Here is a 16,921-nt window from a genome sequence, read left to right on the forward strand (position 1 = left end):
GGATAGGTCCATCAATGACTATTAGCCAGGATGGGCAGGGATGGTGTCCCTAGCCTCTGTTTGCCAGAAGCTGGGAATGGGCAACGGGGGATGGATCACTTGGTGACTAACTGTTCTGTTCATTCCCTCTGGGGCACCTGGCATTGGCCACTGTTGGAAGACAGGATACTGGGCTACATGGACCTTTGGTCTGACTCAGTCTGGCCATTCTTATGAATTAATCCTAGAACCACAACAGAGGCAAACTTTACAGCTGAGATCACCAAACCTGGAATAATGGGTTAACAAGGGTGATACCCAGGACCGGCTCCAGGCACCAACTAAAGAAGCAGGTGCTTGGGGCAGCCAATACCAAGGGGCAGCACGTCCGGGTCTTTGGCGGCAATTTGGCGGCGGGTCCCTCAGTCCCTCTCGGAGCGAAGGACCTGCTGCCGAATTGCCGCCAAAGAGTGGAGCGGCGCGATCACGCTGCCGCGGCACATACCCCCTTTTTTTTTTTCCACTTGGGGAGGCAGAAAACCTGGAGCCGTCCCTGGTGATGATTGCCTGTTCTGTTCATTCCCTTTGGGGCCACTGCAGGAAGTCCACACCCTATTTTGACAATCACTGACATGGTTCACCCCACCCTCCCTCTCCCAGGATTTCCCTGTCTGGCAGTGCATCCCCCCCCCCTTTCTAAATCCCACCCCTGCACTCTGTGCCCAATTTTCTTTCTCTCCTTTCCCCTCCCTTCACCTGTTTGACCCTGCTCCTGGCTGTTTGGGCGCAGATTAGCTCCGGTTTACAGCAGAGAGCACATCTGGGGATGGCAAGTGAGGGCAGCGGTTTCAGTAGATGTAACTGAGCTCAGCTCAGCTCCCTCCAGCCTGCTCAGTGACAGCAAAGGAGCAATTTCGGATTCTGACCCTTGCACCTGCCCCACAGCCCAGGCCCCTGCAATGCCCCAGGGCGGATGTGCACGTCCCGCATGCTCCAGGCTGGGTTCCCAGCCGCTGGGCCATGACTCCTGCCAATACAAAGGACTCCTTGGCCTGGGGGTGGGGGATGCTGCGGTGGGACATGGAGGGGGCGGCTCCACTCCTGGCGGGGATTGGCTGGTGCCCCCTGCACCCCCTGGCAGGGGAGTTTGTGACACCCGGTGAATGGAGCTCTCTGATCCCAGGCTGGAGAGCAGGAGTGGGATAGGGACGGGGAGGGGGCTGGGATCTGGGACGCCTGGGTTCTGTTGCCAGGTTGCAGAGTGAGGAAATCCCCGCTCCCGGGGAGTTGTTGCAGCGCGGGTTGGTATCCAGGGGCACAGGAAGGGGCTGGAGCAGCAGAGAGTTTGCAGCTCAAGGAGGGGAGGGGGGAATAAAGAACAAAGGGATCATATAAACTATGCAGGTCCAATCTGCCCCTGCGAGCCCGGATTGTGCCGCTGCTGCGCCCTAGCGCGGTCTGTGCCCGGGAGAGACTTGCACTAAACCCCGGTCCCCAGCCCCTGGCTCCAACCCCTGAGCTGGAGACTGCAGGTAATTGAGAGAGACCTGGGAGAAAGTGCTGGCTGGGGCTGGGCAGGAAAGTGACTCTGCACAAAGGGTCCCGGGAGTCTCAGCTCTTGCAGCCCCTGGGAAATAATCTGTTCCCTTTGTTATCAATGCACCCGTGGGACGGGGTCTGAGCTGCACTGGCAACAATGAAGCGGCTGCTCTTTCGCTCCAGGATGCAGACTGGAGGTTCAGGTGAGAAGAGAAGCTGCAGGGGGCCAAGAACAGTTCCCAGAGGTGTTGCGAGGAAGGAAGAGAGGAAAAACGAGACAGAGGTGGAGGCGTTGAGGTGTGAAAGGTGATAGATTGAACAGTCTTTGTGCACTTAGGGAACTAACAGAAAGAGGGGAGCGGTGGGGTTCATTCATCATTTAAAAGTCTAGCCCCCTTGCAAACCTGGAGACAAGTCGTGGGGTTCCCTCAGACTCTGCAGTGATGGGGTGAACATCCCCAGTATTAAAGTGTTTGCTCCAGGAGTTTGACAGGTGTAAAAGGAGTAGGGCTGTGTGTGCTTCTATGAACATTTCCAAAGAAACTCTTCTCCCTGTGATAATGTGACAGGCACCTCCTGAAATGATCCATGCGTATTCCTTAGGGGTCCTCAATATTTTTGCTAATCTGAGCAAACTGATTTTAATAGGCAGCAGGTTTAAAATAAACAAAAAGGAAGTATTTCTTCACACAATGCACAGTCAACCTGTGGAACTCCTTGCCAGAGGATGTTGTGAAGGCCAAGACTATATAACAGGGTTCAAAAAAGAACTAGATACGTTCATGGAGGTTAGGTCCATCAACGGCTATTAGTCAGGATGGGCAGGGATGCAAAATCATGCTTTCAAGTGTCATGCTTTCTGTTTGCCAGAAGCTGGGAATGGGTAACAGGGGATGGATTTGATAATCACAGGTAATCAATGTGGCACTTGGCATTAGCCACTGTTGGAAGGCTCAGGAAATCAGGCTGCCTGCCCCAGGCGGCGCGCGCGCGCGCCGCCGCGCGTCCGGTCTCTTCCCCCTCCTCTCCTCGCTCGCTGCTGTCTCCTGCCGCGGCGCCTGCGGCAGGTCACGAGCCGGGACCAGCCGACGGCGCGCGGCCGCCCGCGCTGGGAGGAGGAGCGGGGAGAGGAGCGGGGGACCGCGCCAGTCGCGCCCATGCGGCGTCGGTCGTCGCTCCCCCCGGCTGACCGACCCGCGCAGCGGCGCCGGCGAGCTCAACCGAGCCAAATGCCGCCCGGGCGAAACGGCCAGCGCGCGCTGCGGCGCACTGGTGTCTAGAGCCGCCCCTGGTTGGAAGACAGGATACTGGGATAGATGAACCATTGGTTTGACCCAGTATGGCCATGATTATTCCATATGAAGGGTTCTAGCCACATGCAGGGTCAGGCCATGCTGAACATCAAGCTATTTTTAGAATATTTGTGCTTCAAAAAAGTCCATTAAAACAGTTGTTTATATTTTTATACAATCACATAACTTTATAATGGCATTAATAAAAAAATTTCAGAGTAGAAAAGGCCTTTCAAATTTAATACAAAAATGGATACATATTAAGCTGTTATGTTAGCGCTTTTCCCTTCCTCAACAGCAATTTATTTATTAGTCTGATTGGGTCAAATTAGTGCTTCAGTGATTTAAGATCTTAAATCCCATTGAAAGTCAATAGGACTTGACTCCTGAGTAATTTACGTGCTTTAAAATTTTGTATTCCTTAATTTAGAGGTTTATCAGAGATCAAATTCTTTGACCCAGACAGGTGCAACAGGGGATGGATCACTTGAGGATTTAACTGTTCTGTTCATTCCCTCTGGGGCACTTGGCATTGGCCACTGTCAGAAAACAGACTATAGGGCTAGATGGACCTTTGGTCTGACGCAGTATGGCCGTTCTTGTGTTATGTTCTTATAACCAAATCCTACTTCCTAATCTGGACAGCTGCTGAACTGTAGTTTAGATAAACCTGTGAGTCTATGCACTGTGAATTTTTAAATGTGACCTGCAACAAGGGAAAAATATGTTTTTTAGCTAACTATTTATGTATGAATAAGAAAAAAACTGGAAAGATTTTAATTTTATTTATTTTCTTTTGTACAGAAGAAATTCCCATCTGATGTTCTCCAAGATGCTTTCAAAGGTGATGTTCAGAGAGGAAAATATGCATTTGCACACATTTTCAGAAGTGGCCACTGACTTTAAATGCCTGAGTTTTGGGGTGTCTGACTTGTGACACCACAGGCCTGATTCTCAGGGAGTGTTGAATTGCCACGGATTTCATTAGGAGTTGTAGCAGCTCAGTATTTCTGAAATGAGGCTGGGTACCCATAAATTAAGGAAAGCAGAGTCAGTAGCCTCTAGGAAAACTTGGCCCACTGTTCTCCCCAAGTGCACAGAATTCAATATTTCAACACAATCCCCTTGGCTATCTCCCTAACAAACTTAATGGACCCGCAAGTGAATGCAAGTCTTTTATCAGAAAATAAACCGGACTCAAAATGCTTTATGAAAAAGCAAATAAATCATTTACACATGAACAGCACCTCTGGATCAGCCTGAAAAGCAAATCCACCTACATTCAAAAATAAAACAGCTATATTATAATGAGGTTTACTTTGTTAACCTATATGCAACCCACAGGCAAATGTGAAACAGAGAAAAGCAAACACCACCCATGCAGAAATCTAAATCCTTAGCATGCTCCTCAAAGTTCATATTCCCATTACTACAAATATGAGTCTTGATCTTGCAGACACTTCACTTCAAGCACCTGAGTAATCCTATTGATTTCAGCTGGAATAACATGTGCAGAAAGTTAAACAGGTGCATGTTTGCAAGAATAAAATTATAGCTCTGCGGGGCAACAACCAGCAGATATTGCAGCCTCAGCTCTGACCAGCATCCATGAGCATCCCATTAAAACTGCACACACTAGCCTACATTTGTAAATAAATCAGCACCATACAACTGCAAACCTACCTCCATTACAATTCATGATTGCCTGTTCTGTTCATTCCCTCTGGGGCACCTGGCATTGGCCACTGCTGGAAGACAGGATACTGGGCTTATCTTCTCATGTAACTCCTTTACAGCTTTTGTAGACTGAGCTCATTGCATAAACCGGGCTCCCTGAAACTCTCCATATTCCCCCCACACACCCACCAGCTCATTGCCTGCCACCCTCCCATCCGCCTCTATTTCAGGAGCTCCCTGCAACACCCTCCATCCCCTCCCTCATGGCTGGGGCTCTTCCCCATCCCCTTCATCCCAGGGTCTCCCAATCTCCCCCCTCACAGGGGTTCTGTCTGCACCCCCTCCCCATTCCCTTCTCCCATACCCGGGTTCCCAATTCTCCCCCTTCAGGCCACCAGCTGCACGTGCACCCCTTTCCACATACCCTGCTTTCCTCCCATACCTGGGTCTCCCATGTCCCCCCGCTAATGGTTCTGTGTGCCCCATTCCCCACTCCTGCCATACCAGGGAGCCCCATTACCTGCCCTCATCCCACCACCTGGGCTGTTTGCATGCCCCTAATCCCCCCTAATTCCCTCCTTCCTCCCCACCCTTGTTTGTCATTCAGGGTGTTGACATGTTTACACTATGGCTGGAGGGGCAGAGATGAGATGGTGTATTGTTATGCTGGAGGGTGATAATGCCCACCATCAGCCAGACAGTTACAGAGGTGCATGAATCTCTGTGGTTGTGCTAACCGGGGAAAAGGGGCTCCCCAGGTCCTCAGCTTTTCCCCTTCCAGTTTTTACCAAAATTAATAGGGTTCTTCTGCCCACGGATGACTAGAACATTACCTGGACATTTGGAATTGATCAGCAGGGGAGTTCGAGTAGAGCCTGACACATTGGCCCAGTTAAAATATAAAAAATGACACCTATGTGAAATATAATATGTTACCATTAGTAGCTCAATCAAATATAAAAATCTAAATGGATTGAAATGAAAAATCTGGAACAAAATGTTTCAATATTATTGAAATGAAACAAAAACATTGAAATTGACACATTCCCAGAAAACATTTTGATTTTGACAAATCTGCATTTTTGATAGAAAACTGCTCCATTTAATTTTTTTAGGCTTGATTCTCAAGTACTAATTATCAAATACTAATATAAATTCTGCTTTGCTTTAGCATTTTTCCCCCACTAATTATCAAATATTTATATAAAAGCCTCTCAGATTTTGCCCCTTTTTGACCTAATTATCAAATAGGATATACATTTTCCCTTTGATTTTGCTCCTTTCTCTGTCATGATAAATATATTGTGATAAAATTCCGTCATAGTTTTCAATTTTGTCTCTAATCATCCAATATTGATATAAAACCCTTTCCGATTTGTATTTTTCTAATCACCCTTTTGGAGTGAAGCGACTTCTCCTGATTTTGGAGGAAACCAAGTCATCACCGCAGATGGGGAATACGAGGGGGGTGTGATTAAATTCCCTCATTGGGCACAGACGTGGGGAACCAGGCCAGGGTTGAACTCCCCAGTGATCAACTTTCCCCCTCACATCTGAGAATCAAATTTTCCTCCCCTTTGCAGACTGCTGTGTAGATAGAACAGACTGAGGGGTTATTACAGGTAACCCTTTCACAGGGGGCTGTTCAGTGCCCGTCTGGGTCCCTGAACCCCGTTCCTAGAGTTGCCACAAATTCCCATCACTTATAATAATCCTGCTGGATTAACTCCCTCACATTCCCATCGCTGCTTTCACCCCAAAGAGTCTCAAACACTTGTGACAGATGAATGGTACGGGCAGGGGCGGCTCTAGCTTTTTGGCCGCCCCAAGCAGTCATGAGCGGGAGGCGCCCCGGAGCCGCGGGCATGACTGCAGAGGTACCGCTGGTCCCGCATGGCTCGGCTGGACCTCCCGCGGCTGCGGACGGCTCGCGGGTCCGGCGGCTCCGCTTGAGCTGCCGCAGTCATGCCTGCGGGAGGTCCAGCCGAGCCGCGGGACAAGCGCCCCCTCCGCAGTCATGCCTGCGGCAGGTCCAGTCGTCCCGGGGCTCCGGTGGACCTCCCGCAGGCATGACTGCGGCAGGTCCGCCGGCCCAGCCTGCCGCGCCCCCCCGGCGGCAGGAAACGCCCCCTACATTTTGCCGCCCTAGGCACCAGCTTGTTTTGCTGGTGCCTAGAGCCGCCCCTGGGTACGGGACTCGTTCCCCTTCGTATTGACATGCAGACAGCTCTGGAGTGGGAATGGGGTGATTGGCTGTTCTTTGTCAATGCCAGGGCATGGCTAGCCAAAAGAGAGGCCATGAAGAGCGAATGTCTGTGGCTGATGGGGACACTTTCTCATTTTCTGTTACTAATATTCTATCTCCTCCGATTTTGTGTCAGGTATCAAACACTTTTACCAAGCATTTTGATACCTGTATCAAACACTGATAGTATCGGAGGGGTGGTCGTGTTAGTCTGGATCTGTAAAAGCAGCAAAGAGTCCTGTGGCACCTTATAGACTAACAGACATATTGGAGCATGAGCTTTCGTGGGTGAATACCCACTTCGTCGGTTGCATGACGAAAGCTCATGCTCCAATACGTCTGTTAGTCTATAACAGGGGTAGGCACGTGTGCCGAAGGCGGCATGCGAGCTGATTTTCAGTGGCACTCACACTGCCTGGGTCCTGGCCACCAATCCGAGGGGCTCTGCATTTTAATTTCACTTTAAATGAAGCTTCTTAAACGTTTTAAAAAGCTTGTTTACTTTACATACGACAATAGTTTAATTATATATTATAGACTTATAGAAAGAGACCTTCTAAAAATGTTAAAATGTATTACTGGCACCCAAAACCTTAAATCAGAGTGAATAAATGAAGACTTGGCACAGCACTTCTGAAAGGTTGCCGACCCCTGGTTTTTAAGGTGCCACAGGACTCTTTGCTGCTTTTACAAACACTGATAGAAAATGACACCGTATGAGGAGATTTTCTATCTAATCCAATCCTCTAATATGGATTTCAAATTCTCTCTGATTTCACTCATTTTCCTCTCTAGCTATTGAACATTGATATAAAACCCCTGTGGATTTTTCCCCTTCTTTCTGCTGGTTATTAATTATAAAATCTTCATTGATTTTCTATTTTCTATCTAATCTACAAGTAGTGCTATAAAACATCCTCAGATTTTAGTAGTTTTCCACCTTTTTAACAGAAGCAATTTCTTGTTTTGGAGGGAAACTCTTGTCCTGTGGCACCACCTTGTTGGGGTATAGAGGGGCGGGTGGGGGAGAGTTAAGCTCCCCATTGATCAACTTTCCCCGCTCACATTTGAGAATCAAATTGTTTCCCCTTTTACGTCCTAAAATCGACATGTTTCCTGATGAAAGCAACTGGCTCAATATTTAACAAACATCAAAGCCAGGTACTTCCCCACTAGGGGGTATGATGCCTCCCAGCTGTTAACAAGACAGCTGGCCAGACCCTGATGGATTGTTTTATTGTGGCTGAAAACCTCCATCATTTATAACAATTCTATATTCCTGTATATTAACCCCTCACGTTCTCATGACCACTCTCACCCTGAGAGGTCCTAAAAGTTCAGGACAAATGGTCTCTGTGGGGGTTTTCATCCCCCCAGTTCTGAGCCATGGCTGCTTCTGGGAACATATTAGCTATTCTTTGCCAGCAACAGGGGATGGACATTTCTGGAATATTCTGGCTCTTCTATCTCCTCCTTATTCCTGTTAAAGTAGCATCATGTGGGGCTCCCTGTGTGACTGGCAACAGGTGGGAAATACTTTGTATTTATCTAATTGATAGAAAATCCCCTGATTGTTTTTGTTTCTCATCCCTCTTTAAAACTTCAGGAACTTTTGGTTTGCTCTAAATCCTTATCTCAGTTTCCTCTCAGATTGAGAATCATTTGCCCATTTATGTCAATAACAATGGACGAGGTTGCTGACTGAGAGTTACTAAGAGAGCCCTGTGAGACTTAGGAGAGATGCCAGGGTTTAAAAGGATCCCCACTGGAATATAACAGGGCTCAAAGAGATGGTCTAAATATGGTGGAATATTTTCTAAAAAATAAATGAGTTCTTACAACTTTTAGAGCTGAATAGCGGATACCAAATTCTCTCTTTGTTCGGGAGGGGAAGGGCTTTCTGGTGAGGCAAAGACACTAGCCAAAAATGAGACACCATCTTTCCGCACCATGGTGGAAAGCAGGTGGGAGATGCAGTTTCTGAAATCTTTCATTCTTCAGAATTTGCATCCCTCAGACCAGGGCCGAGGAAAGGTGCAGACTGCGCTATGTGAAGGGTGTCACAAATACCTTAGAAATTGCATCCCCCACCCTTGCCCTTGCCTTGACCCATGGCAAACAATTTCTGATGGATGAGGGTGAAAGGAGCAGAAATTATTCCATGCACTTGCAACCAGAGTTACCCTTTCCGGAGGGCTGTAGTGTTTGAATGGAGTGGTGTTCTGTGCAGGTGCAGATGCCTGCCCAGACAGTGACAGGATTGGAGATCTTGGCTAGGGCAGAGAAATCTTTGAGTGGAACAGACTAGTTCCAGTTGTTCCTGTTCTGATCCCTGTTGTAAAACACGTAGCTGTGTGTTCTCCTCCCCTGGCAATTCCTGGTTTCAGGCACAGCCCTTTCCATCTTTTGTGTAACCCTTTTTAATTTAGATGGGTTGGTATTATCCATAGCAGGGCCGCCCAGAGGGGGGGCAAGAGGGGCAATTTGCCCCAGGCCCCGAGCCCCACGGGGGCCCCCACCAGAGTTTTTCGGGGCCCCTGGAGCGGGGTCCCTCACTCGCTCCGGGGTGCCCGGCAAACTCTTGTGCGGCCGGGCGCAGGAGCTTCTGCCACTCCCGGTCTTCGCCGGCGGGGGGTCCTTCCGCTTCGGGGCAGAAGGACCCCCCGCTGGCGAATTACCGCCGAAGACGGAGCGGGACCCACCGCCGAAGTTCAGCTCGGTCTTCGGCGGTAATTCGGGCGGGGGGCCCTTCCGTTCTGGGACCCGCCGCCGAAGTGCCCCGAAGACCCGCGGCGGGGCCCCCCTCTGCCGAATTACCGCCGAAGACCGGGCTGCGCTTCGGCGGCGGGTCCCGCTTCGGCGGTAATTCGGCGGCAGGAGGGGGCCCCCGCCGCGGGTCTTCGGGGCACTTCAGCGGCGGGTCCAGGAACGGAAGGGCCCCCCGCCGCCGAAGTCCCCGGGCCCCGGAATCCTCTGGGCGGCCCTGATCCATAGTATTGTAAAGTATGACCTGTGCTCATGGTTTACACTCCCTAAGGCCTACAGCAGTGCCTCCCAACCTTTCCAGATCACTGTACCCCCTTCAGGAGTCTGATTTGTCTTGCCTACCCCCAAGTTTTACCTCGTTTAGAAAGGACTTGCTGACACAATCAGACATAATAGTACAGAAGTGCCACAGCCACTATTACTGAAAAATTGCCGCAGTTAACTCAAGCGATTAACTTGAAACAAATTAACTTGATTAAAAAATTAGTCGTGATTAATTGCAGTTTTAATTGTACTGTTAAATAATAGAACACTATATTATAAATATTTTTGGAGGTTTTTCTACATTTTCAAATATATTGATTTCAATTGCAACACAGAATATAAAGAGTACAGCACTTACTGCACTGTTAAGAAAACAAACAAAAGAAATAGTACAGGAGTACTTGTGGCACCTTAGAGACTAACAAATTTATTTGAGCATAAGCTTTCATGAGCTACAGCCCACTTCTTCAGATGCATGCAGTGCAAAATACAGTAGGAAGATATATATATACACAGAGAACATAAAACAATGGGTGTTACCATACACACTCTAACGAGAGTGATCAGTTAAGGTGAGCTATTACCAGCAGGAGAGAAAAAGAACAGTTTGTAGTGGTAATGAAAAGGGCCCATTTCCAGCAATTGACGAGGAGATGTGAGGAACTGTAAGGGGGGGGAAGAACTTAATTCCAATTCAGCAGTCTCTTCTTGGAGTCTGTTTTTGAAGTTTTTTTGTTGTAATATTGCAACCTTGAGGTCTGTTATTGAGTGGCCAGGGAGATTGAAGTGTTCTTTAACTGGTTTTTGAATGTTATAATTCTTGATGTCTGATTTGTGTCCATTTATTCTTTTACATAGAGACTGTCCGGTCTGGCCAATGTACATGGCAGAGGGGCATTGCTGGCACATGATGACATAGATCACGTTGGTAGATATGCAGGTGAATGAGCCCCTGATGGTGTGGCTGATGTGATTAGGTGCTCTGATGGCATCGCTAGAGTAGATATGGGGACAGAGTTGGCAACGGGCTTTGTTGCAAGGATAGATTCCTGGGTTAGTGTTTTTGTTGTGTGGTGTGTGGTTGCTGGTGAGTATTTGCTTCATTGTGGATGGTTCTCTGAAAACATCCACTGAGTGATTCCAAGATCTCTCTCTTGAGTGGTAACAGTTAACTTAAACCCCCTTATTTTATATGTATAGTTGGGATTATGTTTCCAATGTGCACTACTTTGCATATATCAACATTGACTTTCATCTTCCATTTTGGTGCCCAGTCACCCAGTTTTGAGAGATCCTTTTGTAGCTCTTCGCAGTCTGCCTGGGACTTACTTATCTTGAGTAATTTTGTATCATCTGCAAATTTTGCCACCTCACTGTTTACCCCTTTTCCCAGATCATTTATGAATATGTTAAATAGGAGTGGGCCTAGTACAGACCCCTGGGGAACACCACTATTTACTGCTCTCCATTTTGAAAACTGACCATTTATTCCTACCCTTTGTTTCCTGTCTCCTAACCAGTTACCAATCCATTAGAGAACCTTCCCTCTTATCCCATGACAGCTTAGTTTGCTTAAGAGCATTTGGTGAGGGACCTTGAAAATCTAAGTACACTATATCTCAGCCTCCTGCTGGCTGAAGGATAGGGGCACCCAGGCCCTCCATCCCCACCAGGTCCCAGCCCAGGGCCCTGTATGTCAAACCCTGAACAGTGGGGTTGGTGTCCCTCCTGGCAGGGAGAAGCTACTGTCGTGGGCTACTTACTACCAGTCGATTCCATTTGGGGCATGGTCCCTCTAGTCCAGGGGTGGGCAAACTACGGCCCGCGGGCCACATCTGGCCCGCGGGACTGTCCTGCCCGGCCCCCGAGCTCCTGACCCAGGAGGCTCACCCTTGGCCCCTCCCTTGCTATCCCCCATGCCCTGCAGCCTCAGCTCGCTCGCTCCGCTGCTGGCGCAATGCTCTGGGCGGCGGGGCTGCGAGCTCCTGGGGCAGCGAGCTGCGGAGCCCGGCCTGACCCAGTCTCTGTGCTGCACGGTGGCGGCGGCTGCGTGGCTGTAGCGCCGCCAGCCAGCGGTGCTCCAGGCAGTGTGGTAAGGGGGCAGGGGACAGGGGGGGTTGGATAGAGGGCAGAGGAGTTCGGGGTGGTGGTCAGAGGGCGGGGGTGTGGATAGGGCAGAGGTGGGCAAATTATGGACCGCGAGCCACATCTGGCCTGCGGGGCCATCCTGCCCAGCCCCTGAGCTCCCAGCTGGCCCCGGCCCCTCCCCGGCTGTCCTTCCTCCCCCGCAGCCTCAGCTTGCTGTGCTGGCAGCGCGGCATCCTGGCTGGCTCCGGGGCTGGGCGGCGCGGTGCAGGGGCAGATTTACAAGTGAACACAGGGTGCCCTGGCAAAGGCCCCCCAACAACAGGGGGACCCAGGGCCGGGCACTCGGGCAACTCAACACTGGCTGCACTGAAATCATATGCAGGCGGGCGGTGCAGATGGCGGGAGCGCAGGGAACGCAGGCGGAGGACTCAGGGGGAGCACTGGGAGGCCACGCAGCCGGCCAGAGAGAAGCGGCCCTTTGAAGGGGAAACCGCCGCTTCTCTCTGGCTGTGCGGCTGCCCCTGCTCCTGTTGAGTCCTCCGCCCATGTTTGCGGGGCCACATTCCGAAAGGGGCTGGGGGGGGGAGATGGATAAGGGGTAGGGTCCTGGAAGGGGGCGGTCAGGGGCAGGGGGTCCTGGAAGGGGGTGGTCAGGGGGTGGGGGGGGTGGATGGAGGGGGGTTGGTTGGGGACAAGGAGCAGAGGGGTTGGATGGGTTTGGAGGTTCTTAGGGGGGCAGTCAGGGCAGGAAGTGGGAGGGGGTGGATAAGGGGTGGGGGGCAGGCTGTTTGGGAGGGGGCACAGTCTTCCCTACCTGGCCCTCCATACTGTTTTGCAACCCCAATGTGGCCCTTGGGCCAAAAAGTTTGCCCACCCCTGCTCTAGTCCAATCTACCTGGCAGCTTGCTTCCCACAGGATTCCCTCCGGGGTGCAGACAGAGCCTTGCTGTGGTCCCAGACTCCTTCAGGCAGGACAGCCACAAGCTGGTGAGGTTGAGCCACACAATGTCTCTGGGGTTTACTCAGCCAGGTACTTTCCCATGCTGGGGGTTCTTCCACAGCCTCCCTTGGTGGAGGAGCCAGTGCTTCATCTCTTCAGGCAGGGAGACAACTAGCTCCTGTCTCTTCCCCAGTCAGGCCTGAACTGAGCCAAGCTCCCTTCTTTTATCCCCCCTCCAGGCCTGGCATTGGTTGCGGGTATAGCGGGGTGGGGCTAGCTGGGCCCAAAGGTTTTCTTTAACCCTTGCTGTGCTGGCTGGAAGTTTCTTTGCTTTATCACACTGAATAGCACAAAAGATATGAAGAATGGATAGATTCTCTTACCACTCCTAAGAAATAAATGACTATTCATAGAATCAAAGAAATATAGGGCTGGAAGGGATCTTGAGAGGTCATCTACTCCAGCCCCCTGTGTTGATGCAGGCCCAAGTATACATTTACCATTCCTGACAAGTGCTTATCCAACCTGTTCTTAAAAACCTCTGGTGATGGGGATTCCACAAACTCACCAGGTAACCTCATTCAGAATTTAACTATCCTTATAGTTTAGCAAGGTTTTCTTAATATCTAATCTCAATCTCCCTTGCTGCAGATTAAGCCCATTACTTCTTGTCCTACCTTCAGTAAACATGGAGAACAACTGATCATTGTCCTTTTTATAACAATGCTTAACAGATTTGAAGACTGTTACCAGGTCCCCTCAGTCTTCTTTTCTCATGTCTAAACATGCCCAGGTTATTTAACCTTTCCTCATAGGTCCGAGTTTTCTAAACCTTTTATCATTTGTGTTGGTCTCCTCTGGTCTCTTTTCAATTTGTCCATGTCTTTTTTAGAGCGTGACACAAAAACTGGACACAATACTCCAGCTGCCACATGGACCAAGAGGAAGAGCCCTGTGTCCTGGACTCTGATGATTCTTCAGAAAAGGAGACCCCGAGAGGCCCTCAGGCAGGTAAGAGATAAAGTTAAACCCACTCCCAAACCTTCCAGTGCCCCTGTGGGCTCCCCCTTTTCGTGGTTCAGTCAGGATTGTCCCCAGCAGGTGTCGTACCCTCATTGCAGATGGCACTCCTGGCCTCCCACCCATCCCAACCAACACCCAGCAGTACCTCCTTCCCCACTGAGTGTCCAGATGGGATGTGGAGGCAGAATGGGTCCCCTCATCTCTCTTTTCTGGGGAAGGGTTTGAGGAATTCACTTGCCAGTTACTGATCTTATCATCCAGTTTTAGTTTGTTTGTTTTATGGAATCTTACAATCATAGAATTGCAGAACTGGAAGGGGACTCAATCAGTCATCAAGTCCAGTCCCCTGCACTCAAGACAGGACTAAATGCACTTCCCTTTTCCATTTCTCTTTCTGAGGTTCTCTGTCCCCCGGCACAGGGGAGGACTCATATCTGGATTCTCTGTCCCAGCAGGTGATGAGACAGTGACTGAGAACGAGGAGCAGAATCCTCAGCAGGAAGATCCTGAGCGAGTGGAACCACAGCGAACAGTATCGGGAAGAGATGAAGGTGGTGTTTCCATGAGTCCTGAGCTGGGAGAAGCCCGGGAGAATCACCCTTATAAATGCCCTGACTGTGGGAAAAGCTTCCGATGGAGCTGCCGCTTCACTGAACATCAGAGAATCCATACAGGGGAGAAAACCTCTATCTGTGCTGACTGCGGGGAGAGCTTCAGTCGTTACTCAAACTTCACGAGGCACCGCAGGATCCATACTGGAGAGAAACCCTACATCTGTCCCGACTGTGGGAAAAACTTCGGTCGCACTTCTGACCTCATTATACACCAGAGATTGCATACGGGAGAGAGACCCTTCAAATGCCCTCAGTGTGGGAAAAGCTTCAGCCGCAGCTCGTACCTCATTCCTCACCAGAGGACACACACAGGAGAGAGGCCCTATAAATGCCCCGTCTGTGGGAAGAGCTTCAACCTGAGCTCAAACCTTATCAGGCATCAGAGGATCCACACAGGAGAAAAACCCTATAGATGCCCTGACTGTGGGAAAAGCTTCTATCTGAGCTTACACCTCATTAGGCACCAAAGAGTCCATATTGAAAGAAAATCCTATGACTGCCCCGACTGCGGGAAAAAGTTCATTCGGAGCTCAGCCCTGATTACACACCACAGACTCCACACGGGAGAGAGACCCTATAAATGCGCCAACTGTGGGAAAAGCTTTGGCATGAGCTCAGACCTGATCAGACACCAGAGATCCCACACGGGCGAGAGACCCTACAGATGTGGTGAATGTGGGAAAAGCTTCAGTGTGAGCTCCAAGCTCATCAGACATCAGGGAACACATGTGACAGAGAAACCTTTCCGTTGTCCCAAATGTGGGGAAGGCTTCGCCACCAGCTCCAAACTCGTTAAACATCAGAAACACCACCTGGAACAGAAACCCTACAAATGTGGGGACTGCTGGAAAAGCTATAGCCACAGTTCTGAACTCCTCAGGCATCAGCGAGCCCACACTGGAGAGAGACCCTATAAGTGCCCCGACTGTGGGAAAGGGTTTAGTCGGAGTTCGCACCTTATCAGGCATCAGAAAATCCACAGGAGATAGGCATGGGTCCTGGTCCTTCCTCTAGGGCTTTTCAAACAAATTTAGTTATAAATAATTGGTGGTGTGGAGATTCATGTGTGGGAGAGGCACAGACAAGGGTGAAGGGGAAATGCGGAGGAAGAAAAATAAGTTTGGGGGCTGGTGAGTCAGTTGTTTGGGGTTTGTGGGGAGGGAACTGGGATTTTTTTTTTGTCTCAAAATTTCTTAAATTTCCCATGCTCATTCCACACCCTTTTTCTCTGGCCTGGCAGGATGTGGAACATCAGGTGAGATGGGACTTGAATTATGTAATTCACTAGGGCCAGAGACTAGATTTTCTTGACTAGGGAAACTGAGGAGCTGCACTGACGCTACACCTAAAGGAAGTGCCGGTCTGATGCTATATGGAGAGGATGTGAGATGTGATACCATTCCTACTGTCACCTGTGTTTCCAGCACCAGAGTATGAGAGACAGCAAATCTGTAATCGGAGAGGGGGAAATACCACAGACTGGCATATGATTTACCCGTGGCTCTCACTGCTGCAAGAGCAGGCAGATCTGTAGTGTATCCTTACAGCACCATAGCACAGACTGGAAATCTGCATTGTAACATCCAGTGGAGCTGGACAATTCATGTCCAGGCTCTGGATTTAACCTGGTATGTATATAAAAATGTGTACACATGTATGTATATTATTTCCCAGGTGAAACTTGCATCAGTGCAAGCTAATAGCTTCTCAGTGAGTGGCATCTGTATCACACAGAGTACATCCCTAGTTTAAACATTAGAGTCCCCTTTTGATGCCAGATGACTTGTCTTGGGGTACCGAGTTTCACCCAAGGTACCTAGAACCCAATGACATAGAATCAATGAATGATAGTGAGAGCACTGAGACTGGAGAACTCGCTGCACTAGCGTGGCGGGAGGCTCCGTGCACCCGCCCACTCCACCCCAGTGGACAGCCCAAGCAAAAGGCTGTCATTATTTTGAACTTTTTTAGTGGCCTTTTCCTTCCCTCCTATCCTCCTCCCAAACCGCACCCGGGCTACCTTGTCAGTTCTCTCCCTCTTTTTATAATCAATTAATAAAGAATACATGATTTTTAAACAATAGTGACTTTATTTCCTTAGAAAGCAAGCTGTGATCGAAGGGGGAGGGTGGGTTGCTTACAGGGAATGAGTCAATCAAGGGGGGATGGAGGGAGTTCATCAAGGAGAAACAAACACAACAGTCACACCGTACCCTGGCCCATGATTAAACTAGTTTTCAAAGCTTCTCTGATGTGCACCGCTTCCTGGTGTGCTCTTCTAATCACCTTGGTGTCTGGCTGCGCGTAATCAGTGGCCAGGTGATTTGCCTCAGCCTCCCACCCCACCATTAAGTCTCCCCCTTACTCTCACAGAGACTGTGGAGCACACAGCAAGCAGTAATAACAATGGGGACATTGGTTTGGCTGAGGTCTGAGCGAGTCAGTAATGTGCGCCAGCGTCCCTTTAAATGTCCAAATGCACATTCTACCATAA

General features: G+C 49.8%; 1 protein-coding gene across 9 annotated transcripts; it reads left to right on the plus strand.

Moving 5' to 3' along the window:
• Positions 1-1,059: 1,059 nt before the first annotated feature.
• On the plus strand, positions 1,060-16,437 carry LOC120383023 (zinc finger and SCAN domain-containing protein 2-like). 9 transcript variants are annotated; one of them, XM_039500638.1, is made up of 5 exons: positions 1,060-1,138; positions 1,702-1,824; positions 3,615-3,654; positions 13,683-13,801; positions 14,266-16,437. In XM_039500638.1, exons 4-5 carry the CDS (start codon positions 13,723-13,725, stop codon positions 15,414-15,416), a joined length of 1,230 nt encoding a protein of 409 aa, XP_039356572.1. In that variant the 5' UTR covers positions 1,060-1,138; positions 1,702-1,824; positions 3,615-3,654; positions 13,683-13,722; the 3' UTR covers positions 15,417-16,437. The 9 variants fall into 9 exon arrangements, with proteins under 9 accessions (XP_039356572.1, XP_039356571.1, XP_039356570.1 ...); XM_039500637.1 differs by lacking the exon at positions 1,060-1,138 and adding an exon at positions 1,242-1,280; XM_039500636.1 differs by lacking the exon at positions 1,060-1,138 and having other exon boundaries at positions 1,340-1,824.
• The last annotated feature ends 484 nt before the right edge of the window (positions 16,438-16,921 follow it).

The sequence above is a fragment of the Mauremys reevesii genome, linkage group 15 (genome assembly GCF_016161935.1).
Source record: "Mauremys reevesii isolate NIE-2019 linkage group 15, ASM1616193v1, whole genome shotgun sequence".
In the NCBI taxonomy this organism is placed as follows: Eukaryota; Metazoa; Chordata; order Testudines; family Geoemydidae; genus Mauremys; species Mauremys reevesii.

Bases quoted from the DNA above. Each gene is read 5' to 3' on its own strand.
- LOC120383023 (XM_039500638.1), top strand. From the start codon at position 13,723: ATGGACCAAGAGGAAGAGCCCTGTGTCCTGGACTCTGATGATTCTTCA. The intron at 13,802-14,265 runs GTAAGAGATAAA...TCTCTGTCCCAG, and splicing joins CCCGAGAGGCCCTCAGGCAG to CAGGTGATGAGACAGTGACT.